The sequence below is a fragment of the Saccostrea cucullata genome, unplaced genomic scaffold (assembly GCF_032062105.1).
Source record: "Saccostrea cucullata isolate Sc308-1 unplaced genomic scaffold, CSIRO_AGI_Scuc_v1 ctg1729, whole genome shotgun sequence".
Lineage (NCBI taxonomy): Eukaryota > Metazoa > Mollusca > Bivalvia > Ostreida > Ostreidae > Saccostrea > Saccostrea cuccullata.
This window is the reverse complement of record NW_026940911.1, coordinates 75,631-102,711: the sequence shown is the minus strand read 5'-3', so window position 1 is coordinate 102,711 and position 27,081 is coordinate 75,631. Positions and strand designations below refer to the sequence as shown.

At 35.1% G+C, this 27,081-nt stretch overlaps 3 protein-coding genes across 3 annotated transcripts; 2 read left to right on the top strand and 1 right to left on the bottom strand.

The window, feature by feature from the left end:
* Positions 1 to 310: 310 nt before the first annotated feature.
* Positions 311 to 10,322, top strand: LOC134256645 (uncharacterized). The gene is made up of 2 exons (XM_062739327.1): positions 311 to 393; positions 9,221 to 10,322. The coding sequence occupies exons 1-2, from the start codon at positions 330 to 332 to the stop codon at positions 10,285 to 10,287; spliced, it is 1,131 nt and encodes a 376-aa protein (XP_062595311.1). The 5' UTR covers positions 311 to 329; the 3' UTR covers positions 10,288 to 10,322.
* Positions 10,323 to 14,580: 4,258 nt separating this feature from the next.
* On the top strand, positions 14,581 to 22,335 carry LOC134256649 (uncharacterized protein MAL13P1.304-like). The gene is made up of 2 exons (XM_062739335.1): positions 14,581 to 19,807; positions 20,408 to 22,335. The coding sequence occupies exons 1-2, from the start codon at positions 14,581 to 14,583 to the stop codon at positions 22,333 to 22,335; spliced, it is 7,155 nt and encodes a 2,384-aa protein (XP_062595319.1).
* Positions 22,336 to 23,989: 1,654 nt separating this feature from the next.
* LOC134256648 (leucine-rich repeat and fibronectin type-III domain-containing protein 5-like) lies at positions 23,990 to 25,472 on the bottom strand. The gene is made up of 2 exons (XM_062739334.1): positions 25,463 to 25,472; positions 23,990 to 25,257 (listed from the first exon to the last, which is right to left on the bottom strand). Exons 1-2 carry the CDS (start codon positions 25,470 to 25,472, stop codon positions 23,990 to 23,992), a joined length of 1,278 nt encoding a protein of 425 aa, XP_062595318.1.
* Between the last annotated feature and the right edge of the window lie 1,609 nt (positions 25,473 to 27,081).

Sequence of the window (27,081 nt, the reverse complement as noted above, 5' to 3'; positions counted from 1 at the left end):
CCAAACAATAATAAATGCATAATGTCAATGTAAATTTTCACTGTTAGAAATCCTTATACAGCTTTTCTGGCAAAGTTAGTAGGCGAAACTACGTCAAAAGCTACAATAGCAAAATCATTTCCATGTAGATGATATGTATCGTTCTTAAAAATTAGTATTAAAAAACATAACCTACACAATGACCAAACCTTAACAGCTGTATTTCTATTTCTAAGTGTAAAATGAAGCATTTTAGTTAAAGAAAATATAATTACTTGTAACTTGAGCTACAGATAGTCTTGTACATTGAATGCATTGTTTTCTCTTTTCCGTTTAGGTCCCCTGTCAACATGATGACACGAGGGCTTGTTCTGCTGCTATCAATTCTAGTCGCAGTAGACGCGGCTAAAAAAGGTAGGCCAAATGTGGATTTTATCGGTGAATGGAATTTCCCTAGTCTACCTTCATTATCCACGCAAATCAAGAACTTTATCTCAGGCAAAAGTAGTGCTAAGTTTTTACGCCCTATTTCGGATAAACCAAATGCTTCGTTGTCTGCTAAGCAACGTGGTAGACAATTTTCGGCGCATAAGCCTTTAGCCCCAAGTCCTGCCCCGTCCTTTAGTATCCATGGAAACAGTCAATACTTGAATTATCCCAAATCAAAGAATATTCAGATCGTTCCCCGAGTAAAGGCAAGAGACCGGATATTTATACGCAATCAACTCAATCTTTTACCGACAAGCAAAGTACCAAAACCTCAGTTTGTTCAAGTGAATCCAAAACCAAGCAACCCACCCCCTAAACCATGGGGAGCACCAGGCAGACGACGAAATAAGCCTCCTCCTAAAGCGACTCACCCAACATTCGTGTACCACACGGTACCACCCACACTTCAAGCCCAGGGACATCCGCCCCCTCAACATCTCCGTGCTGCCTTCTCGACAGATCAAGGTAAGAAGAAGCAGTATACACATAGTGACACTCTTGTAGATTAGAAATGTTCATGTATGTGATGTTGTTGATATTTTTCATTGATTTTTAATCAAAATGAAGACATTTCTAGCCATCCTTTAACAAGAACAATGAAAGGAATAAAGGATACGAGTATGGTGGCATAAATTACCAGTTTCCCTTTTTGAAAGGAGATGTTTGTTTTCTTTAAGGCAGAAATCCAATGCTTTCATTAAGTTTTGAGGATACGTGACTCTCTTTTTAAGTAATAAAATGCAAAAATTAAAGGACAAGATAACGTGTATCAAGGTACACAACATTACCCGCCATGATTGAAATGAAGAAGTGTGTAACATTACATGTATTAATTTTCATTCAAAGAAAAAATACACTTCTCACATAGCACAGAAAGTGTTGAAAATATGAACACCAATTCGTGTCCTTGATAGCTGCAGAAATGTAGCTCTCCGAAAAAAAGTATACCCGGGGGGGGGGGGGGGTATATTGACAGACCGGAGAGCTACAGTGCCACCCATTGAAAAAAACTGTATACTTATTGCGCACAAAAAAGTGCCCTCGGTTCTTGATTAATTCTTCCAAATTCTTACCTCAATTGCAAAGAAGCTAGATTTCAAAAAACGTCCTTACTCCTCCATCAATTACTCTCGTAGTTTAAATCTGTACGAAGCACGTTGGACCGATTTATCTAGCAAACCAAAATGGCAGTATAAATAGGCGAAATTTTCGATGGTCTCCATTTCAGGACCAGGAGGGCTATTAAAAAAACAATTATACAAAATGTTTTGTTGTGGAAACAATGAAAGAATATGTTAGGAACACACGAATAGTAATATTTTGAGATGACAGTTTTAAAAACATGGAGATAGAAAAATCAAGAACCGAGCGCGCACTTTTTTGTGCGCAATAAATATACGGTTTTTAATAGGTGGGACTGTAGCTCTCAGATCTGTCAATATACATGTTATCTTTTTTTCGAAGAGCTACAGTTCTGCAGCTTTGTCCTTGACAGATTTTCCTTCTAGGTGTAATATATATGCCAGTAGTGATTTTCAACTCTTTAACCCTCAAATACTGGATATTTAACACTATACAAGCACAAACGCAAAAACACATACTGATGAGTATCTTTGTCTTCTTTAGAATCGTTGACCTTTTAAATTTGTAATATAATTAATAAATTTGTTATATCAAAATTTGATTTTGAGCGCTAGCAACTTTCTGAGTATTTTTTGGAAAAGAACCTCGAACGTGTTACTTAGGCATCCATGAAAACCCGAATTTTCATGAACATTAAAATAAATAGAGGGATATTTAAGGAATTGTCTAGTTAGTAGAGTATGCGAGGGCATCAACGAAAGTTGGAAACGTGGGATAATTTGCATAAAGGGCGAACATATTTAACATACAAGAGTGTCTTTATGTTCAATACAATTCAAGAAACGTACTTAAAGTACTGTTGTGCGGTAATTTTCTCAATTTTGTAATCGAAGTTACATGTAAAACTTTAAGAAATCGGGGAAAACAATGAGAACTTTTTATGTTCTGAACATAAAAATAAACAAAAATAAATTAATATGATTAAATAAGGATTATATTCCATTCCATACAATTAATCCACGACCAAACAAGATGTTTTTGTAAAATTTTTATGCCCCGGATATGGCAGCGTATAGCGAAGATTTGTTTCTTTAATACAAGTCAAACTCAAAGGTCGAAGTCCAGAGACATGTTGTTACTATTAAATGCATCTCTATAGTTTGAAGTTTTGGGAACTAAACGTTCAAAAGATATGGCCATATTTATAATTGTTTTTGTTGATCCAACTCCTAGATTAAGGAAAAATGGTGAAACTTTATGTTCTCATGGGAAGGCCTTTTCATAAGAAAAATGCATGTTTAACATGTTTAAGATATGAAGTCCTTAGCTACAACTGTACAAATATACATGTATGGCCAAGTGAAACTTTTTTTTTTCAAAAGTAGGTTAAACTCCAAGGGGGTCAAGGTCTTGTAACAGTCATAGCTTACGCAAGTGAAAGATGAAATTCCTTGTGCTAACTATTTGAACGTTATGACCAAGGTTAAAGGTTTTCAAAGTAGGTCATAGGTAAAGGTGAAAACGTAAAAAATATTTATACCCAAGGGATGGTCCTGTCACAATGAGTACATATCTGAAGTGTGAAAATCCTAGCTTCGACTGTTCAGAAGTCAAGGCGAAGATAGGTAATTTTTGTTAAAGCTGGTCAAACTCCAAGGTCAGGAGATCAAATACGTTGGTATTTCCCAAGTAATACACATACGAGGGTTGTTCGAAAAGTTCGTGGACTCCTGTCATATCTTTTTTATGTCATATGCAAACCAATTTTGCAATAAATCCAAATGGTTTGTGTTTAAAAAAATTAATATATCTAATTAATTTCAAACCATACAAAAATTAAAAAAATTTAGAACTTCACAAACAACACATGTATATATGGCACTGCCACGTTTTTGCGTTAAATTGGTTCATATTCCAAATTATGGCAAATATTTTGATTCCTGAAAGCAAAAATGACAACACAGGACAAAAAATTTTGTGTTATACTCGGGAAAAAATCTATATACACTATTAAGTCGTGCATGTGTTTATAAACTGTACAGGCGGTTCGAATAAAGGGGCGGTTTATCTGAAAAATCTGATCAAGAACTTTAAAAATTTGACATCATTGTTGCTAATCTTGTAAAAGCACAGCTAAGTTGTAAAAGAAATTAAAACATTGACAAAGGAAATTATACAATGAAAGCAATTGTTATATGTATTGGGTTTTTTTGACGTTACATCGCCGTTAAGTACTCAGTTGAAAAATACTATTAAATCGTACTCAAATAAAAATGTTTTTAAATTGCATAAAATACAATTAGAACTTATAGTATTGTTTCTAAGCTTCCCTAACAATTGTTTAGATATGTTTCTAAGCTTCCCTAACAATTGTTTAGATATCTACTTCTGTGTATAATGCATTCACTAGAAATACCTACAACGCTAGCTCACCTTACATTTTTTAAAGGCACTCTACAATCTCGCAGAGGAATGTTTTTGGACTTTATTTATAGGGAATGCAAAACTTGCAATCTAATAATGTGACCTGCTGTTGACATTATTAAAATTAATTTCAGTTGCAGGTACTAATATTCAAATAAACACCATCGATTTCTGCTTGTTTAGGAAAACTTATTTAAGAAAGAAGTGTTATTTTTGTCAATGAAGCAATCTAAGCTTTTTAGATCATATTTCATAATCTAAGAGAGGTGCTTGCAAGGGGATACAATCTAAAGTTAAACTTTTCATAAATTTAAAACGACTAGATAACATGCTGTAGTTGCATTTTACATGTGATTAGTTATTTGAGGAGGAGACATTCATAAAGATACAATGATGAAATTTAAGACTATTTTATTACCATTTCACTATTTCAAATTTATCTCTTTGACCATGAAACTGACTTTTATATTTCCAAATGATTTTACTTGTGTTCTTTTTTCAGCTCAACACCCACGTGTACATCAAGCACAACCACAACAACTTTTCCATCCACCACCTCAACCGTCTTTCCAAGCCCCGCAAAATCAGCAACCCCCGCATCAGGTCTTTCCTCAGCAATTTCACCCACCACCTCAACCTCAATTCTCTCCCTCTCAAATAACATACCAACAACCACAATTCCAACAGCCTCCTTTGCCTCAAAGCAAAGTATCTCCGACACAGCAAATAAAAAATCAAAAGAAACGAAAAAGAAAACATAAAAAGCAGAAGACTACCAAACCATCCCCCCAGTCCCAACCGAAACAAACCCCTACCCGACCTCAATATGTTGCACCGCCGCAACATCCAATACCCCAGCCACAACCTCATTATGTTCCGCCATCACAACAACAGTTACAAATACCCCAAAATCAGCAAATACAACAATCTCAACCGCATTATGTTGCACCACAGCAGCCAATGATGCAACAGTTCCAGCAATACGTTGCACCACCACAGCATATGATGAGCCAATCCCATCCACAGTATGGATTACCCCAGCAATATCCTCCCCCTATGTATCATCCACAACCAATTCACTATCAGCCGATGTATCAAGCACCTGGACAACCACAGACGACTAAAGCCAAAACAACCACGACCACCACAACTACTACCACCACTGCACCAGAAATTGAAAGAGAAACAGAAATCAAATCAAAAGGTCGCACGACAACATCACAACCAAAGCAACAAAGTGTTCCAATGCCACAAATGCAGCAACAATACCCATATTATTACCCTGTACCACAAGCTCCAGTACATCCACAAACAGTGTATGTACAGCTACCTCCCGCTCAACAACAGCCACAGTTTCTGCCATCACAACAACCTCAGCCGCATCCACAATATATGCCAATCCCCAAGCCTCAGCAACCTCCAGCTCAAATACAGCAACAGTTTCTGCCATCACAACAACCTCATCCGCAACCACAGTATATTCCAATTCCCCAGGCTCAGCAGCCTCCAGCTCAAGTACATCAACAACCATATTTTCAGCCCTCACAACAACCCCCGGTGCATCCACAATATATGCGAATCCCCACGCCTCAGCAACCTCCAGCTCAAGTACATCAAAAACCACATTTTCTGCCATCACAACAACCTCCAACAGAACCACAGTATAGGCCGATCGCTCAGGTTCAGCAACAGTTCAGGCCTTCACAACAACCTCAGATACAACCACAGGCTCAACGAGAGCCGCCAATACAACAACAAACACACATGCACACTCAAACTACGTTACCACCGGCAAACCCTCAGTGCAATTACTTTACTGTAGATCGAGGGGTACTAAAATGGTTCCCCTGTGAGTTGCCAAAGACTGGTCCACCACCTACCGTCAAACAAGTGGTAACTACCACTCCACGAATCACTACGACCACGACTAAAACTACAACACCTGCTCCAATACAATACCATTCTCCAAATTGTGATTACTGGTATATAGAAAATGGAGTGTATAAGTGGTACGCATGTTCTACAACTCGGCCTCCAACGACAACCCATTCGGTAATGGGATTTTTCGACTACCTTTTCTTCGGTGCTCCTACACAACCGCCAATTCCGACTAAGCCACCTCTTCCACGTTTTAATTCACATACTAATCGCCATATTACTCAACATCTTGATCTGAGTTCTTTGTGGAAACCAGCACCTGTTAAAGTTGACATTACGTACAAAGAGGTGGAAAAGGCAAAGTAAAGAAAAACGTATTGTAGTCCTCTACCTTTTTGTCAAAGCCTTCATATTCCTTACTGTGTCAAGTGCTAGTGTCTGAAGAGAAACACGATTAAAATTTGAATCATTTATACCGCCATCTTTAATTCTGCCACTCAGTGTCTCTGTTTAACAATGAAGGATCTAAGTCTGAAACACTGAAACGGAGGTAGATCTCAATAAACTATTGTTAGTCATTGGGTGATATCTTCAATGGTGAAGGTTACGTCTCCAGAAGGACAAAAAGAACGCCAGTTATACATGTAGTTGTTTTTATACACATATATGTATTACTTCATTTATAATAAAAATCACTAAAGACCTGGTATTTCTTAGGTATGTTAGCAATTGCACAAGACATAAATATATAAATTGACGAAAATAATGAAATTGCAACTTAATTTTTGTTTTCATGGGTAAGAAGAAATAGCCGTATAAAATAATTTTTCAATTTCATTTTTCATTCCACGTTTTTTATATATATCCTATAAAGAGATAGAAGAACATTGTTTAGATCAGTACAGGCTATGACGAACAGGACGAAATTTCAAAATTTCACTATCATAGAAGGTTTACAATTTCTTAATTTTGAACATAATATATATGCATCATGTGAAACCAAAACAACTCCGAAAAATTATACCGATCCATACATTCATATTTTTTTTTGTCACGTGTCTTATTGTCAGTATTTTTTACTGGATTAGATAGCCGATTGTCGTGAATTAATTTGACAAAGGCGTAAAAAGAATTACTTGGCAAATGATGGGTCTTTGAAGATTCTGACATAAATTGCTGGGTTTTTTGGTTTATGCCTTTTATTCATGATAAACTGATCATATTGTACTAGTAACATGGTTGGAAAAACGTGTGGGAAAAGACGTTTAGCTTCGTGAGTAAAATGAATAAAGTATATGTATTTATGATGAAGTTCTTATCATTATCAGTCTTATGTCAAAACAATTTTCTACTAAACATAATTTTGCAAAAGCTGCGCTATGATTTTAAAAGACAAGTCTGGTGGGGATTGAATACTATTGCTATGAGGTTTTCCTTTGAGACTTACAGTGTACAAACCACACAAGTCGAAATCTTGTTGGTATATGACCCCTAAATAACTGGAATTCAATCATTTCTTGAAAGAAAAAAATCAAATTGTATTCTTTGAGATATTGTGGATGAAGTATTATGGTAGACAATTTTTTAAAACAATATATGCTTCTTTTAATATATATTTACTTTCAAAAACATTCTCTTCTATCAAAATCGTCTTATTAAATGGACAATGGTAAGTTTTACGCTTTATGGTTCGAGCATGCTAGTTGCATAAATTGGACAAATTGTCTTCATATCAGATCAAAAGCAAAAAGAGAAATTGTAACATACAGTATTTTACATTTATGTTAAATGTAACTGACGTACCAAAGAAACTTTTGTTAAGACTAAAACATTTTTTCGCTAAATTTTTGAACAGGGGCATTTTCCTCTCCTTATTTGACCCTATTCTTCGATTAAACTTTCCCTTTCTATATTTTTACAAGAGCCTCCTCGTGTCGCGGTTCACTTTTCTGGTAGTTGTAACAGTTGCTTTCTGAAAAGAGGATCCAGGATGAGCATTTAGTATTCTGTTTTTGTTCTTTCTTTTTCTGTATGAATATTCATTTAAGCGTTGAAAGGGAATTCATATTTTAATGTCGTCGGTCGAATAACAGCACCTGGCCCAATCGCATCATCTCGGGTCTTTCCGTCAAAGGTCGGAAAAACAACCTCGAATGTATTAACATCACCGGATGTAAAAAATTTATACATCTTCCTGTTTATTCAAATATAGGATAGACGGATTTAGAAGTCCCTTCTATAGTATATTCTAAGTGATATCATTGATTTACATTGAATAAAGTTAATCTCCATATTCCACAGATAAAAGGTCTCCATGCATTTATTTCAAAGATCGTGAAAAGGGAGGGTTGTCATGGCGTCTGCCACATACATTCGAGGTCGTTTTTCCGCTAGTCGGAAAGGCCCGAGAAGTTGCGATTGCACCTGGCCGTGACGACAAATAGAATACTGCCCATTGTCGGATCAGGTAGGCGCTCATTCCACCTACGATATGCAAAAACAATTCCATGTATGTGCATGTATTCCTAAGAACTGGTTTAATTAATAGTCGTAAGGATTTTTGACTTGGAAAGATAGATAGCTTGAATAATTATTGTGAAATGAAAAAATAAAAATTAATTCTAAACGTACAATTGTTATATTTCTGCAATTTTAAATACTATTATGTTAATTGTTATTTATTAAATTGAGCTAAAAACAATTCTTTAATTGCTGTCTTCCGCCGCTCCGTGGTTTTGAGTGTTACAGGGGTTGAATATCGGAAATTTCCAATGCATATCGAGTCAGCACTTTACCTGTGAAAGATCAGGATTTGGGCAAATGTACTTTGTGTTTTTCCTTATCATACATTACGAATTTACTTCACATTTGAAAGTCTTTCTCTTACCTCTTGAAAACAAAAAAAACAGGCAAACTATTTGCATGGGTATAATGATCATTAGCCTTTAACCAAAATTGTGGAATCTAGCACGTCCCTTGGTCCAAGTGCCCAGGGAAGTACATCTAGCAATAGGATGAACATTCAAAATCTGGCGACGAGAACACTTGATAACGAGAATATTTCTGTATGCTTCAAAGCTGAATGTTTTAAAAAGAAAATGATCCTATACAATTTCTCTCTTGTCTGGGGTTAAGTTTAAACGTTCAGATATGTTTTAAAACCAAATGAAAAAAAAAAAATCTCGTAATTTGAACAAACTTAATAATTTTACATTCAGCAAAACATATCAATTTATGCATTCTCGCATGTAGAACTAACTACATGTAGATAGATTAGATAAAGAAGAAAAGTTTTAAAAAGGTGGGATTGAACTATTATCAAACGTTACCTATCCATAAACAATATCATATATTTTTTTTGTTTTAGTGCAACCTAAGCGGGCGAATCAGCAACAACGACAACAACAAGGTCCCCAACCGCAACGCTGGTCACGGCAACCAAATCAGCAACACCAGCCGGTGTTACACGCACAACAGTTCCACCCTCCACAATTCCGCCAGGTGGCGCAGCCCCAGTACTTCCACCCTCCACCATACCAGTACCATCCACCACAACAAAGGCAGCGTCCTCAGCAACAGAAAACACCGCAACAGAATACCAAAAAGCAACCTTTAAAGAAGCAAGCACCAGAAGTGAAACCCATGCAACCTGCAATTCAGCCTCAAGTTGCAGTTGTACGTCCTCCATATCCACAGTTTCTCCACCCTTTTCCACACCCACCAATACAGTACCAGCCTCTTCCCTTGCAACAAAAGCAGCAAACCAAAACAAAGAAAACAAGTAATCAAACTTCTCAAAAACCGATTCAAAAACCAGCACCACAATCGCCGCCAAGGCAACTTCTCATGAAACCCCAATATCCCGTTGTACAACCTCAACCAAGGTATATGATGCCGCAAATGCATTACCCTCCTCAGTTTTACCAACCCCAGTACTATCCTCCGCCAGTTTATCAAATTCCTCTGCAGCCACAAACCACTAAACCAAAACCTACCACCACCACCACCACAACCACTACAACCACACCGGAACCACCGGAAATGGAATCTGAAGGTAAATCTGGAATGCCAGCACCGCAAGTTCCTTGTAACTCCTGGTACATTGATCGCGGGGGCGTATACAGATGGTTACCATGTCCTTTACCACCCCAACCTGTGACAAGACCCACTCGGCGACCAACCACCAAGCCACCACGAACCACCACCGCCAGCCCCGGTCCCTTTATCACCCAGGAGTGTGACTACTGGTACATTCAGAAGGGGGTGTACAAGTGGTACGCGTGCCCGACCCTTCCGCCACCAGCAACTACGCAGGGACTTTTCGATTTCTTATTCAACCCTCCCACTACCCTTGCGCCTGTAAATATATTTCCAGTAGTGAAGCAGGGTCCCGTGAAAGTTAAGATTTATCATAAGGAAGTAGAGAGAAGCTGAATAACCATGTGTTACATATAAAGCATCTCCCTGGTGTTGGGATACTTCATGTGCTTTTAAGTATCCTCATATTGTGTTATTCCATAAGTATAGGCCAAGAAAGCAATAATCGTTAATTATATTTCACTACATCTATATTTCATGTACATCAAAAAGTGAAAGAAAAATATTTATTTTTAAAGTAGTTGGAGTTTAAAATGCATGTCTGTCTTCATTTTCTTCAAATATCATGTTTTATCAAATTAATATACATGAATTCTACATCAATAATTTTGCACAATGTATGTTTTCTCTATTTCTTGAATAATGAATTAGATTGTCAAACGGACATAATCAAGAATTTGATCGCGAGTCTAAATACATGTATACCAGAAACCTTTATTCTTTACACAGTGGGAGTTTGAAGGCTGTCGAAGAAAAATTGGCAATTAAACAGTTTTTATCATATTTTTATCGAAAGATCACAAAAGATACAGAAAACACTTGAAGATGTGTTTGTGAAACACTGATGCCCCCGTATGGCAGCTTATGATTAGGATTGAAATTTCTAAGTTGCAAGTTTAACTCCAAGGTCTAGGTCAAAATTGCTGGTACCCAAAGGAAGGTCTGACACAAGGAATACACCTGTAAAATATGAAAACCCTAGTACTACCTGTTAAAAAGTTTTGGTCAAGCTTAAAATTTATTAAAAGCTGGCCAAACTATAAAGAGTCAAGGTCAAAAGGTCAAATATTTCTATACCCGATGAAAGGTTTTGTCAAAGTAAATACACAAATGAAGTATGGCAGCCCTAGCATCAACTATTCAAAAGTTATGGCTATGGGTAAAGCTTGGAAACTTTTCATGAAGTGGGTCAAACTCCAAGGTCAAGCGGTCAAATTTGGTGGTACCAAAAGAAAAGTCTTGTCACATGGGATACATATGTGAAATAAGAAAGCCGTAGTTCGGACAATTCAAAAGTAATAGACAATGTTAAAGTTTCTGCGGACAGATACATGGACGGACAAGGCAAAAACTATATTAGGTTCACATATACCATAGACAGGTTAAAAAAAATCATTAGGAAAAATTAAGGTCAACAAATCAGGACTGTGGAGAAAAACAACAAATATTTTCCTCAATTACGAGTATCATGATAATAAAAGCACAATACAAGGAGACATTAACGAGATCTTGCATCAAATACAAGTGAAGGCGTTTGCTTTGTCGAAAGGTTACGTTGACATAAATCTGTTTTACATCTAATCCACATGAATATAAATAGAGAGAGAGAGAAAGAGAGAGAATCTTTGAAAAGTTAGACAACTCGTATTTTATTTTCCAAACTTTAAAAAAAACACAGTCTGTACATAGAGTTGGCAAGTATGGCAAATGCGTTGGGAAGAAAGTAAAAATTTGAATTTTTTTTTAAATTTTGTATTTATTCAATTTGATTAGGATAATTATATTTTATTCTGTTCGGTATTGGTTCAAGGAACTTACATGTAATAAACAATTTCGGTTTTCCGTTAATTTCGGGGGGGGGGGGGGGGGGGGGGGCAATATTCCATCGATTTTGCCGACTTACGGGAGAGCAACCTTGTCCAGAACAATAGTCACTCATTGTTAAGGAATAATTTTCCAAACTGATTCCTGGTTTGTTTGTTTTTTTTCGATCAAGAACAGGAACACGCGGCGGGTGTAACCGATCAACAGGGAACGCTTACTCCTCCATGGTACCTGATCTCACCTCTGCTGTAGATCGAAGTCACTGTTTGCTCTGCTCCCAATTTGTCATGTTATAATAGACATTTGAGTTTGACTTTTCGTGGCCTTCATATTTCATTTATTTAGGATTCTTATGAGCGGTATCATTTTTATACTTTCATTAGGATTGTAATTACACATTGGTTTTGTAATGAAATATGGATAAATAAGCCCAAAGAAAACATATCGAACAGGTTTCAACATTTCATTCTAAAAGACCTAAAAAAGCCAATAAATATGTCAGCTGAAAGTGTGCTTAGATTACAATAAAAACAGGTTGCTTGACCTCGACAAAAATATTATGTAAATTTCTTTGGAAAGCGTTTCTTTATGGATAGGGTCCTCCTTCCATGTAAGTTACATGTATCTACCATACGGAATTGATAATAAAGTCATCATATAGGGTCGCTAAGCATGATTTACCTTTATACATTCAACACAAGAAATGATGGGAGGCAGAATCACATAACTTAAAATACCTTATTAGTGATTAGAAGTATGCCCTTTCTATCTCACCTATGAAGGAATTAAATGAGGAAGGAAAAAAGATTTCTGGAAAGAAAACTAGGCATAATATGGTCAAGGCGGGAAGAGGGGGGGGGGGGGTGTTGAGGATAGGGTGGTTGCCGATCACTTCCTATACAATGTAATATGGACATTGAAATGACCCATTATAATCTTGTTAATGAACTCTATATGTTATAATATGTATATTGCAAAAAAGCTTGCTTATATAAATTATATTTTGTGCGCTTCTTGCAAAAGAAGAAACGATATTCAACTCATTACTCTGAAATTCTCCTTAAGGATCCTTTGTACACTACACACTAAAGAGTTCCAATTCAATGATATATATGTATTTTAATGCAGTTAGAGGGATCTGCTCTTATATCTAAAACTAAATAAATTGAAATCTACAGTATGTTACTCTTCTTGTAATCAATTCAAATATTTCTAACATTTTGTTAGGCGAAATATATAAAAAGTGAAATTTCATTTGAATGTATTTTATCCTATTTAAAAAATCAACTTACAGTGATTTATGTTCGATCATTAATCAATACCGTGTTTTTATTATTATTTATTTTCTTTTTTAGAATTTTTTTCTGAGGGTAATTTGCAGGTTTGAAATATATTGAAAATGAAATAATGGACTCAGCATTTACATTTTTTTGTTGTATGAAATAATCTTTTTATAATAAAAAAAAAATTATTCGTATATATAGAGGGTCCTTTAATAGATTTCTTCAAGCAGTAAACGGCTATTAATAGTTTTCTAAAGAAAATTATAAGGATGTGCACTGTAAAAAAAAAAAAAAACCCATTAAATTTATTTCTCTTACAAATCTTCACGGAAAGCTTAAAATCATTAACCTTTGGACCAGATATTGTTGACTTCATTAGCTGTACATTTTACTTTCACTATCAACAAAGGAAACGCAATTCCTCATTAAAGCAAACTCTTGATTATTTCACCGAAGAAAGGTACAGTGTGCAATAGCTGTTCAAAACATTAAACAACAATATTTAATATATTCAAACGCCAGTGTTGTATTCCTTTATTTCTGATGAATCTAAATTAAATCTCCCCAAACTACAAAATATTTCAATGTAAATCCATAGCAAATTTTAAAATTCTGGAAATTCTATAAGAAATTCTATAAGAATGTTTGCTGTGGTCTGCTCTTGTTTACGTGTATCACTCCGCGCCCCGAGCGGACATGTTTACAGGTCCGTTAACACATGTTTTTACTTAGTTCAGTGTTGTACGTGACAACTATATTCTTATTATAATTAATTTTGTTAATTATTTCGCTCTTTCCTCCCCCTAAGTAAGCTCATTAAATATATCACTTAATGTGTAAACTATCGGAAGGACAAAAGAGAGATATAGTTGGCGCGATTTCTTATTAATCATGTCAATCTTTAAAGAAATGCATTGCAAATTGATTTCGTAAGGATCGGATTTTTTTATGCTTGTAATTATCCAAAAATGATATTTTATCATTTAAAGTTACGAGGTAAGGCATTTGCATACTAGTATTTTGAACTTAAATATCATTTTAATATATCGAAAATAGATCAATATTTTGACTCAGTGTTTTTGTTGTTGTTGTTTGTTTTTCGTGATTGTTAATAATATCTTGTTTACTATTGTAAGTTTTCAAATTTAAGACTTTAAAAGAAAAATAAAAGAATCCCATTTGATCTTCTGAAATGAAAAAAATGAAGTAAAAATATTTCATAATTATTAATGTGCAATGCAGTGAAAAAAATAACACAAACATGTTAAGCATATAATTCATGAACGTGATGAAAACGGTCAAATTCACTGTATATATACTTAAAATTATTGACACAAGAATGTTCCGGGGAATAAAAATGCTCCATAATAAATAAATTTAGTTGAAGATTGATGTACATTACTGACAACACTTTCTTAGATTCTACACCATCATTATCCCCCCTTAACTTTCATCGGAATAAGTTTGATTCTATTTATAATTATGGAACTGGATTGATTTATATTTCAGAACCCTCTTAGTCATGGACATGCGGATACGAAAGCTATATTGTCAACTCCTTTGGCTGGGAATCTTTTCGCTTGCTTTGTCCGCGCCACAAAAGTTTGATGTGTATGTTGCTTCCGATCGGGGCATTTCTCAGGCCAAACTTTCTTATCTCGTCAAGCAGACTGAAAAACCTCCACTTGTCTACTCTACTAAGGAGAATCATGGTCCTAAATTTTTACTTGCAAACACTGCTGCGAATAATAGAATTGTGCCTTCCGGTGCTGAAAACTCCAAAAACTTTCGTCAATATATCAACAGTAGGCATTATTCTGCAAACAAACAAAGATTTGCAAGCAGACCAATTACAGAAAATATACAACAAAGTATTTCATCTGGATTTAAGTACAACACCCAACCAAGTGTAAGAACGGGCGACTTTTCAAATGGACAGAAATCCTTAACAAATCAATTGGACCAATCTTCAAGCATAACGAAAGATTCCATAAACAGTGCGTCGCTTCTATCCCCATCCAAACGCAACACGCGTAGCAACAAGTCTCCCAGTATTTTATCGAGTATGTTCAGGAATATGAAAGGGTTCCGTGATATTGTTCCCCCGACCAATCAGCTCCAGAGACCTCGTGACATTTCGTCCTATTGGCCCGATATAGCCAACGATAGACTTCAGCCCATCATTAATGATGTCATGTTTCAGGAGGAAGATGACCGGGTATTGAAAAGAAGTGGCCATGTCTTTCTTCCTCCCTTGTCAACAACAGAAGTCTCGACAGAGAATCAAAACTCAATGTCTGCTACAATTACATCAGTCTACAGAACAGAACAAAACAGTAATGTGGATTTGCAGCAAAGTAGTTCCTCATTAGATATTCAGCCGAAGCACAAAATTGAAAGCCATCCAAATTCCAGTGATGACGTTTATCAACTTCCCATTCATTATAATATCTTAAATCCAAAAATAGAAATCCGTGAGGACAGAAACCAGCAAACAACTTTTTCTGTGAATCTAGACAAAAACATCGACACAGGAAAAATTATGATCTCTTATACAGATTCAAAAACACCCAATTATAGTTTTGGAGAAAAAGATTTACATAAAGTTGTAAAAAATGCAGACATAAAAGGCACGATTGGCGAAACACTTAAAGGAATGGCGCATGAAACAAAGAAAGATTTGGTACACCTCCTTCTTCACAAATTTCCTTACAACACGAGAGAAATTTCATCAAAACCGAAAAATATCCGGGAAAGAGGCAAAAATTTTATTGATAATGGAAAAATGTATCAAACTTTATATCGACTTGCGAAAGCCATTCCTTTAAATAAGGTATCAAATGAGATTGCGATAAATCAAACAGCAATAGAATCGGACACATTCAGTAATAACATTGGGGTTGTAAATAACACAATGATCCAACAACATGAAAGCCCGAAGAAATCTAGTGAAGGAAAAAATGATCGCTTTGTGACCAATGAAAACACAACGAAAACAACGACTCCGTCTATACCAGGAAATTCTATTATTTCTCAATCTAGTTCTTCTCCTGCGGTTCAATCTTCAACTGCTTTAATTGCCACAAAAAATAAAAACACAAAGCAATCGAACGTTGAACAACAAAATAAATATTACAACAAATTTCCTCCAAAAAGCAATTCAGTGTTATCAGTGACGTCAAATGCCACAAAGGAAACACTGGTCCGTAAAAATAACACAAGAATTCACAGCTCCACATCGGCCTCCCCTTCCTTTGTCTTAGCAAATCTGCAAAGCAACTTGGAAGTTAAAGTAAAACAGATGGATATGGCTACAGTGAGGACATTGGATGATTCTGGGGCTCATGTATTTGGTTTTCAAACTACAGAAAAGAATCCATATTCATTTACCCAAATAATTACTTCAGGAACATTGAAGGGCAATCCATTTAAATCAACCTCCACCCAAAGCAAATCTTATCCTTCCACTACAGTAACAGCTGGTGAAATTCAAAATACTGGAACTGATGTCACCAGTACGAATACTTCATTGGTGTCGGAAACTACGGGATATTTAAACAATAGTACAGACCGTTTGCCTACAATTGCCACACCAAATACAACCAATTTAACTAATTTATTGCCGACATTCATCTCTGAAATAACAAAATCTTCTGAAAATATTACTGAGGTATCGACGATGAAAACAATACAATATATGAAAGACATCTCCAATGTTGAAAGCCTAAGTGGAACAACTTTACCCCCAAATATTTTAGGAAGTCAGTATCTGGAAAATCTTGATGAAAACAAAAACAACTTTGTGACATCAGCTCAAAAAGTGGCGCCAAATGAACTTTCAATTGATCTTGAAGAAATCAGTGATTATATTGAGCAATTCATAAATATCAAAAACAAGTCCAAGCGTCTTGAAAAAATACAAAAAGACACGACAATCGTCAGCACCATCAAAGATCATGAGAACAAGGATGCCAAAGATATTGAAAACCGGGATATCAAAGGCTTTGAAAACAAGACTGTCAGAGGAGACAAAAACAAGATTTTCAAAGGTAGTGAACTCAAAAGTATTGAAAACAAGGATATCAAAGCCAATCAAAACAATGATAGTGAAAACAAGGATGGTAAAGTGAGTAAAAACAAGGATGTCAGAGTGAGTAAAAACAAGGATGTCAAAAGAAGTAAAACCAAGGATTTCAAAAGCATTAAAAACAAGAGTGTGGAACATAAAGAAAACAAAGATGTCAAAAGCAATAAAAACAAGGATGTAAAAAGCAGAAAAAACAAGGATGCTGAAAGCAGTAAAACCAAAGGTGTGAAACGTAGTGAAAAGAAGGATGTCAAAAGCAGTAAAATCAAGGATACGAAACGTAGTGAAAAGAAGGATGACAAAGGAAGTAAAAAGACGGATGTAAAAGGAAGTAAAAACAAGGATGTGGAAGGAAGTGAAAACAGGGATATAAAAGGAAGTGATCATAAGAATGTCAAAGATAGTGAAATCAATTATGTCAAAGGAGGTGAAACCAAAGATGTCAGCAAAGATGGAATAGGAAGTAAAAATAAAGGTGTAAAAGGAAGTGAAAAGGAGGATGTAAAAGGAAGTGGGAAAAGAGATGACAAAAGTAGTAAAAGCAAGGATGTTGAACGTAGTAAAAACAAAGATATCAAACGTAGTGGAAACAAGGATGTCAAACGTAGTGAAAACAAAGATGTCACAGTTAGTGAAAACAAGGATGTCAGAGGAAGTGAAAACAAAGATACCAAAGGTAGTAAAAACAAAGATGTCATTATACAGATTCATTCTACCGCTCAAAATTACTCCAATAATCAAGAAAATAAAGATAGTTCAATACTTTATACAAATGGTCACCAACCTTTCCCTGTGAAAGCTTCTGAGGTAGATATTAAAGTCAATATCAGACAAGACGGTAAAGAAATTGAGGATTTGGTTTCCATTGATACAAGTAAAGGTAAATACGAACAGAATACACCTATTGTCGATACATCAAATACTACAGTCGAATTTAGAGACGGGAAAACACTTTATGACTCGGTCTTAACAGCAACAGAAAATTCTACAGGCAATGGAAAAGCAGATTTGTCTTCAAAAAGTAAAACATTACAAAGAATGAATGTATCATCAGGGAGCACAAGAGGTGACATTATAGGAGCTTCGGACTTTGAAAAGTTTGATTCAGTTGCCAATCCTAATTTGAGAAGAGAAGAGGTAAATTTTACATTGAACATTACCATTCCAACAGTTACTAAAAGGAACATTGAACAAAATAAATCTAAGAATATTTATAGAGCAGAAGCAGACATAAATAAGATCACAGCCATTGCATTGGACAACAATATAACTGGTACAAATGAAAAAGAAGATGGTTCTCATGCAGAAAAAGTCATTAATGAAAACATTGCAAAGGAAACTCAGAATCCTAAAAAACTGGGAACAATTAAAAGAAGAAAAAGCAAAAACAATTTTAGAAACGGGGAGAATAAAAGTCAAGCAGATTTGAGAAGCGGCATTACAATAACAGAGCACAATGCAGAAAATGCCACGATGAAACACAGTGACAAAATAAAAATCTCCATTACCAAGAAGAGAAAGGTTAAAAAAGATAGCAAGAAATCGAGCAAAAGAAGGACTGGGAAAAACCAAAATTCCTCAGATACAAAGAAGAAAACTCCTACAGAAAGATATGTCGTGTCAACTGAAACGGTCTCCAGCGGAAAGGGAAATAAATTCAAAACATTGAAAAACGTTTCAGGTAAAGAAAAGAAAGAGAAAGAAAAGAAAGAAGTGAAACAAGAAACTGCATGGCTGAACAAGACTGTAGAAACTCGTACCAATGAAAGAAATGAGTTGACAGAGGAAAAGAAAAAATTAAAACAAAAAGTGTCCAAACTGAAAACCGACGTTATAAAAAGAGATAGAGAGAAAACCCATTTTACTACAATTAAAAAGAAAAGGAAGAAAGTAAATGAGAAAGCGAAAAAGAAAAGGACCTCATCCCACAAATCAAGTGATATAAAGAAAAACAATACGATTGAAACAGAGGCTTTATTTAAACAGAAAGGATTCCAACCAGCCAAAAAGTCTCACAAAGATGAAGGGGGAAATGTTTCAATAAAAGAGACAACAACAAAAGAGAAAAATGATACGGAACAAATGAAACAAAGGAACGATCTGTTCAAGAAAATCAGCCCAAGAAAAGAGCAAAATGTGTTGAATAAACAAGAAAATAAAAGACAAAATCCAAGAAGTAATATACAGAAAAGTAATCAAACAGAGGCTAAAAGCGTCAAAAAGAAAATAGAGGATAAAAGTTATCCTACAAATACTACAATGAAGCTGGTACCTGTATCTAATAAAAAAGAAAGGGATAATGCGTCACAAACCAGGGACACAAGGAATCCAGTATTTGTAGAGTCAAACAAAACTGCAATGGCTAGAGAAAGAAAAGGTATAAAAGTTACAACTATAAACGATAGTAAAAGTCAAAATATATCGACAAACACGACTATGGAAAAAAAGATTGCGAAGAAAACGGTTTTGAAGAATAGGGAAAAGAAACAGAGTAACATTACGCAACAGAAGAGTAATAGAAAAAACAAACAAACAAAAGAAATCAAAACTTCGAATGAAAATCTTATTGAAAATATGAAGAAATCCGAGGTAGGAAGAAATGCTACAAAAGAAGAAGATGTAGCAGGAGGCAACTTAAATAAAACAGTATTATCAACTGAGGGTAAATTGAAAAATACACTACCAATGCCACGTATACCGAGATTTAAAATGAATTTGATTCAGGGTGCAAATATTTCTAAGGATTTCTCCGTCAAAGGAAATGATATGGATTTGAGCGAAAATCAAAGAAAAGACAAATTGAATGTCACAAAAAAATTATTGAACAGAAAGTATGACACTTTGGTTGACAAAAACATAGCTAAATCTCCCAAAAACAAAGAACTGTCTGCTAAGTTTTCACCTCCAAAGAGAAATAAAGACGGTTTAAAACCCAATGAAATATCACATAAAAAAGATACTGAACATATGCATAAAAGAAAAATTTCAGAGACCAGCTCCCGCATTTCAAAAGAAATTGAAAAGTTGCCAAAGATATCAAAAAAGACATTACTCAGTAAGAATAACCAAAACAAGCTTTTACAGCACAGGCCAGCAAAATCCATTATAAGCACTATCGTCACTCGTCCTACAATTGTTACACAGAAAATTAAAACAATAACTCCCATAAAGGAAGAAAAAATAAAAGATAATGGAGGATTTACGAAGTCGAACAAACCGCAGGATGGACGAAAATTAATTCCAGATACTAAAAATATTTTAGTTCCCGTAAATGTCCGAGAGGAATTGAAAAAGATTGTTAGTCATAAAGCGGAGACTCAGGTAAATAAAGTAGCATTGATAAGACAAGAAGCCCCCTCAATAACAGCTAGAACATCAACAGAAGTAATCCCACTACAGACTGTTATGACAACTTTACCTTCGCCAATACCAATGACAGGTGGAGGTTCTGTAGTGAATTCTTTGTTTCCTAGAATTACAAAATCCTCGTCTGGTCAAGTAAAACAAACCATGTCTAACCGAATTAGTGATTCCAAAATACCGTACGGTTTGGTGTCTTCGGTAGAAGGATCCGTAGACACGCTACCGACGGCTAAAGCATCACTTATTCAGACATCTAACAATGAAGAGACGATGAACACGTTGTTCGACTACAATACTTTAAATCAAAATGCATCTGAAAGAATGGTTCAGCCACAAACTACAAAGACAGATAACAATACAGCTTTACCGTTAGGGGAAAGAGATTATTCGTTTCCTTTACAAACAAACAGGATACTAAATGAGCGCAAAAGAGACGGATCGCAAAACGCAAAGGACGTTGACTCGGTGTTAAAGTCACCTGTATCTGGAAATCAGCTGGAGTCACTAATGCCCCCGCCTCCTATTATTCCAACATCAACGGCCAGAACAGCAACAGAACAAATCATTCGATTCATCGGGAAAGCGTCTGACCTTGTAGAAAAACTGAATGAGAAAAAGAAGAGAGTGTCGAATATGATGGTAAATATTGAGCATGAGAAAGGAAATACTCTACAACCTACCTCAGAAGCAGTAAAAATATATTACAATTCATCTACAGAAAGAGCAAAGAATTTAACAGAAAATATTCCAAATGATTATCAAAAACCAGATCCTCTAAACAAGAATCACAACAAAGTTAACACCAAGCAATATGATGCGGACAAAGATCTTGGCAAAGGACAACGAATTTTAGAAGATTATAGAAAACTTTTGATTGATAACAGAAAGAGTATTAAAACTTCCGCTTTTGATTCCGACGTAAATAGCTTACATCAAAATGTTCTTAATGGAGTTAATTCTAAATCAATATTTAATGGGGTTAAAAGAAATGGAGAACAACCATTTGTTGAATGGTTAGCTCGTCGGGATAATCTTCATTTGAATAAAGGTATTCCTCCACAAATTCCCACGATTCAAGATGGGTCAGAAAATGTGAAATCTGAAGTTCGCTCAGGTAATACTATTCCAGATATCCTCAAATCAAACCTTAATACTAGAGGATTCATAAAACCTCTACTTCCGTCAGTAAACAGGACCTTGGGACAAAGAACGAATTCGGCCCCATGTAACTCCTCGTTGGGAAAGGAAGAAATCATGTCTCTTGCCGTGAATGTACTTCGTCTCCTTGTATCTAATTTGAAATTGCAGCAAGCTTTGCAACGTTCACATGAGAATATCGTGTCGACAAATCTCCTCAGTCGAAAGTACCTTCTGATACCATTACCGCAGGGAAACGCACAAACTAACCACTCAGATCGACACGCAAATAAGCTTGATAAACAGATAATTCGAAAAGGGAGTTATTCATCTGCAAGTTTTTTACAAAATCAGATAGAATCTTTTCTCAAGAAAAGTCCTATGCAAGCCAACATGGATCAAACACCTCAAGTTAAACAAAGGTTAATTCGAAAAAGGCCATCTGCTGGTCCATTGAGCCATAAGGTGTCTTCTGTGGTAGACAAGAAAATAAAAAGAAAAGTCATTCATAAACACGGAAAAGGAATTCTTCAAAATACATTGTATAACAATTTGTCTACTAGAAGCAAGCAACACAAAGAAAAGGCAACATACCGGGAAAATGAAATGAAAGATGACAATGTTGAAAATCATTTACCAAAACTAGAAACACGGATAAAATTTCATACAACAAAATCGAAAAAAAATTAAGATGTCTTAATGAGTTGCGGTGCTTTACAATTTATTCAAACCATACATTTGGGAAACGTTTTTGATACAGTAGTTAAAGCAGTTGCATTTTTATATAATTGTTTTTTACTGAGCTGCAAAATTACTTTAACTATAAGCTGGTTACTCAAGCGCCTTCAAGAGTAAATGGGAATAATGGAAGACTTCCTCACTGAATTTTGCAGAACTCTGGGATCATTGAACATTTTATGTCATAACATGCCTAGTATATTATTCATAAGAAAGGTTTACCCATATGTTTGTGTCTCGTTAGTTTTAGTGCTTTTATTGTGACTTAGTGCTTACATTGTGATGCATTCATAAACAACTTGGAAGTAGATCTCAGATTTCAAACTTAATGTAGAATGGTCTCATTTAAGATATATGAAGTGTGACATGCAAATTAATTTTGATTTTAAAACTTTATACGTATAAAATTGTCTTTACATCGATCCTTTGTTGGGTTGTGTTATACCTAATATCCTTTAAAAAGCATTGGTTTTTTATTAAAAGATATCACTCACTTTTAAGATCTATCGCAGTAATTGCATACAAATTAGTTTCTTAATATAGTAAATACCGATAACGCACTGTTAGGAAAATAAGATGAAAACTTTATTCATAATACCCATACTGAACATCTTTTCAGTTTATGATATTAGAAATTTGAGAAACACCCAACTCTGCGACTCTAAGAAACGAACTAACCACTTTACCCTTTTACACTGTTTCTCAAACATGTGAGGAAGCAAAGAAAAATGATCGTCATATCCGACATATTGATTGTTATATCATTCAAAGGGGATTTTATATGTCAGATATCTAAGATCTCATTGCAGTCACATTCGCTCATGTTTTGCCATAATCCAAAGTATACGTCTTTCTTTTACATGTACCTTTAGAAAAAGAAATAATTTTTTAAACACCGTGATAACTTCACAAATGTTTGTCTTTTGTAATGGCTTGAACCTACCTAACGTAGCATCACGAATAACCTTTGGAATTGAAAACGAGGGGAGTGACCATGTTCTGATAACAGGAAAAACTAGATTTTTCAAGACATTTTTCTAAAATGAGCGAGACTGATACGAGTGTTTTGCTCTTTGATCCTCTATGTATATACCTTTAACCTTTGATCCTCTATGTATATACCTTTAACCTTTGATCCTCTATGTATATACCTTTAACCTTTGATCCTCTATGTATATACCATGCCTCGCTCGTAATTTATTGAGATGTGTGCGAGATTAAATCTCAACATTGCTTGTCTTCAGAAAGGTGCTTAAATTTTTATTCATTCATCGGTTTTCACTTAAATGCTTTCAGCAAATCAAAAATTAAAATACGTCAAAATAAAAATTCAAATAAGCACATGTTTCTTACAGCATTATGCACACAAAATGTTATTTTTACACTATGAAGCGCAAACAGAATCATATTTCTCCTCCTATACAAGTTTTTAAAAGTTGGTCTAATGTTTTGAAGTGACATCCGATTTTGTTCAGGTCTGTATTACTATGACATTAATTGAAACATAACAAAATTAAGGTGAATATAAATGTAACGAGAAAACTATTTCCTAAATAAAGCATAGCAAAGGCCAGAAAGATGTCTTTACCACAGTTGAGTGGCAAAATTAGTCAACATTGTTCAAAACACAAATAAACAGACAAGTTATTAGCGTCACAAGAATTCCTGTTTTGACTTTGAGGCTGTCCCCGAGAGTGCCTGGAGACCCAGATCTAGGTGTCGCAGGGGGAGATTGACTTTCAGTTGTTTTAGATGCTTCTTCCACATGGGAGGAACTCAGTTTTACATCAGTTGTAGAGAAAGTTGATGTTTTTGTGGTTGTTGAGAGATCTACGATTCCAGTTGTCTTTAAATGTGTTCTTTGCGATGTGGCCTTGACATGAACAGATGCAGTCGTAAATTTCTCTTTGGACGAAGATAACTCAGCACGCAGTGACGTAATCAACAATGTCTGATTCGGGGATGATGACGTTGGATGACGTTCCTTAGTTGTAGATGTCGGTGAGGTCGATTCCTGTAGGATTCTTTTCGTAGTTGTTGGCCTACACATGGTTAGGTAGCTTTGATACCAGTCAGACAGAGGAATTTTCTCAGAGTTTTTCGTCCTTACATCACAGTAATTGTAATCTATGAAGTTCTTATAGAAGGGGTTATCAAAAATCCAGTTTATTTCACAATTGCACTTAATACTGTTACTGAACATTATAAATATTGTACTTATTTTTGTATCATATAATTGTGGTTCAACACTTAAGAAATGATTATTTGAAAAGTCAAATGACCTAATAGATGAGAAGTTCGTAAAACAATTTTCTCTTACAATTTCAATGGTATTGTTTTGAAACTGGAATAATTTCGTTTTCTTTACGTCACTGAATGACGCAGTTTGGAGTTCGCCAATAAAGTTGTTAGAACATACGATTTGATCGTCTGCTTTAATTATTGCGAGAGCATGTGATTCAATAATATCGACATTGTTGTACATAATTGAGATCGACGAAACATTCATATTTGAAAATGCAAACGATTCAAATCTAGTTATATTATTTCTTTGGAATTCTATGTCGCTGAGATTAAGCAGACTCGTGAACGCAAGACTGCTAATGATCCCTACGTTAGAAAATCTGACGTAGACACTTTTGATCTCAGGTGACTGAGAGAAAGCATTTTGTGGAATAGAGCTCAAGTTCGAGTACAGAATTTGAAGTTGCGCTGTTCTTTTCGGAAAATATGATGGAAAATTTTGAAGACGTTCGCAGATTACGTCAGTTTGCTTTGTGTCGTCATTTTCAATGCATCGACAGCCACCAGGGCAAAGCGTCGTGGTGCTCACAAAGGATATTCCCAAGGAAATAACCAGATAGAAATATGGCACTGAAAAATAGAATTCATGTAAATTGTTATATATTTTACTTTTCATGTTACATGAAGGGTTAACATATGAAATAATTTGAAGGATAATTAAAGGTGAATTTGTCGAAATTGTGGAATTTGGAGATTATTGTTATGAGGGAGAATTATAAATCTTCCTTGATATGAAACCATTCATTTTTTAATATCATGACAAATACAATCTCACTCTCTACCATCGGCTCATACATTCACCGCTGTCGTTGGCTCCCGTATATCACAGTGATAAACATGAGAAATATTGCGTTTGTTTTAATTCAGTTTCTATGCTTTTGTATGAGTTTTGAGAAAGATATTTACTAAATCAATCCAGAGTCATTAATTAAATTTGAAACAATCCAGCAAATATCACGTTTTATAAGTTATGTCAAAAATCTTGATGTGAGTCCATTGCTGAGAGGGGAACGAACAACAACTCTGCATGGGAGATTGATATAATCTATGTATGTGAGAAATATTTGCTAACTTTTTCGAAGGGAAAAAGAAGCTTTTCTGATCGAAAATTTGTCCTTTGTCTCGTCGTTGTTAGCGTTGTCGTAGACTTTTCACACTTTTATCTTCTTTTAAAGAACCTCTTGGTCAATTTTAACCAAACTTGCCATAAAGTAAACTTGGCTGAAGGGGATTCAAGCTTGTTCAAATGAAGGGTCACGCCCTTTTTCAAGGGCAGATAGTTATGAATTAGTGAAAAATTAATGTTATCTTTTTAAAATCTTCTCAACAACCACTGGACCAGGAAAGATGAAACTCAAGTGGAATCATTCTCAGGTAGTGTAGATTCAAATTGTTCAAGTCAAATCGATCAAGACCTCCCGAGGGTAGGGTGTGGTCACAATGGACGATCAGAGTTTTACAAAGAAATATATAGGAAAAACCTTTAAAAATCTTCCTCTCAAGAACCACTTGGCAAGTAACATGAAACTCGTGTGGAATCATCATCAGGTAATGTAGATTCAAGTTTATTCAAATCATGACCCCCGGGGTTGGATGGGGCCAAAATGGTCGATTAAGTTTTACGTAGGAGTATATGGCACGCCAAATTCACAAAAATGAGCTAATCATAGTTTCACAATCGATAAACTAGGTTTATCGGTTGTAAACTATAGTTTACGGACTGTAAACTATAGTTAACAACGTTAATCTATATTTTACATCTGTAAACCATAGTTAACGCGATAATCTATATTTCACAACCGTAAACTATACTTAACACCGAAAACAATCATTTGCGATTGCAAAACATAGATTATCTGATAAATACAGTTTCACGATTTGTAAACTATAGTTTACAACTCTTAACTATAGTTAACTGTTAACTGATAAATATAGTTTCGATTTGTGTTAACTGTTAACTAATAAATATAGTTTCGATTTGTGAAACTATGATTAACAACTCTTAACTATAGTTTACGATTGTAAATTATAGTTTACAAACTTGAATCTATGTTTATCAACAAAATCTATTGTTAACGCTTTATTACAGACAGATAACCTTAGATTAGCATTCGTAAACTATAGTTAACAACCGTTAAATATAGTTTTACAGATGAAAACTATAGTTAACGAATTGTTAATTATAGTTTACGGTTTGTAAACTATATAGTTTACAGTCGATAAACCTGGTTTATCAACTGTGAAACTATGTTTAGCTCATTTTTGTGAATTTGGCGTGCCATAGGGTATACAGGGAAACTTTATTTTCCTCAAACAGTAAAGCCATATTGGTATATCAATTTTAAACATCCTCAATTAGTATAAATTTTAAATCCGCCCCCCCCCCAAGTAAAC

Coding starts and splice junctions, on each gene's coding strand:
- LOC134256649 (XM_062739335.1), top strand. CDS start 14,581: ATGGACATGCGGATACGAAAGCTATATTGTCAACTCCTTTGGCTGGGA. Junction 19,808..20,407: donor AACAGTATTATCAACTGAGG/GTAAATTGAAAA, acceptor AAAATATTTTAG/TTCCCGTAAATGTCCGAGAG.
- LOC134256645 (XM_062739327.1), top strand. CDS start 330: ATGATGACACGAGGGCTTGTTCTGCTGCTATCAATTCTAGTCGCAGTA. Junction 394..9,220: donor AGTAGACGCGGCTAAAAAAG/GTAGGCCAAATG, acceptor TTTTTGTTTTAG/TGCAACCTAAGCGGGCGAAT.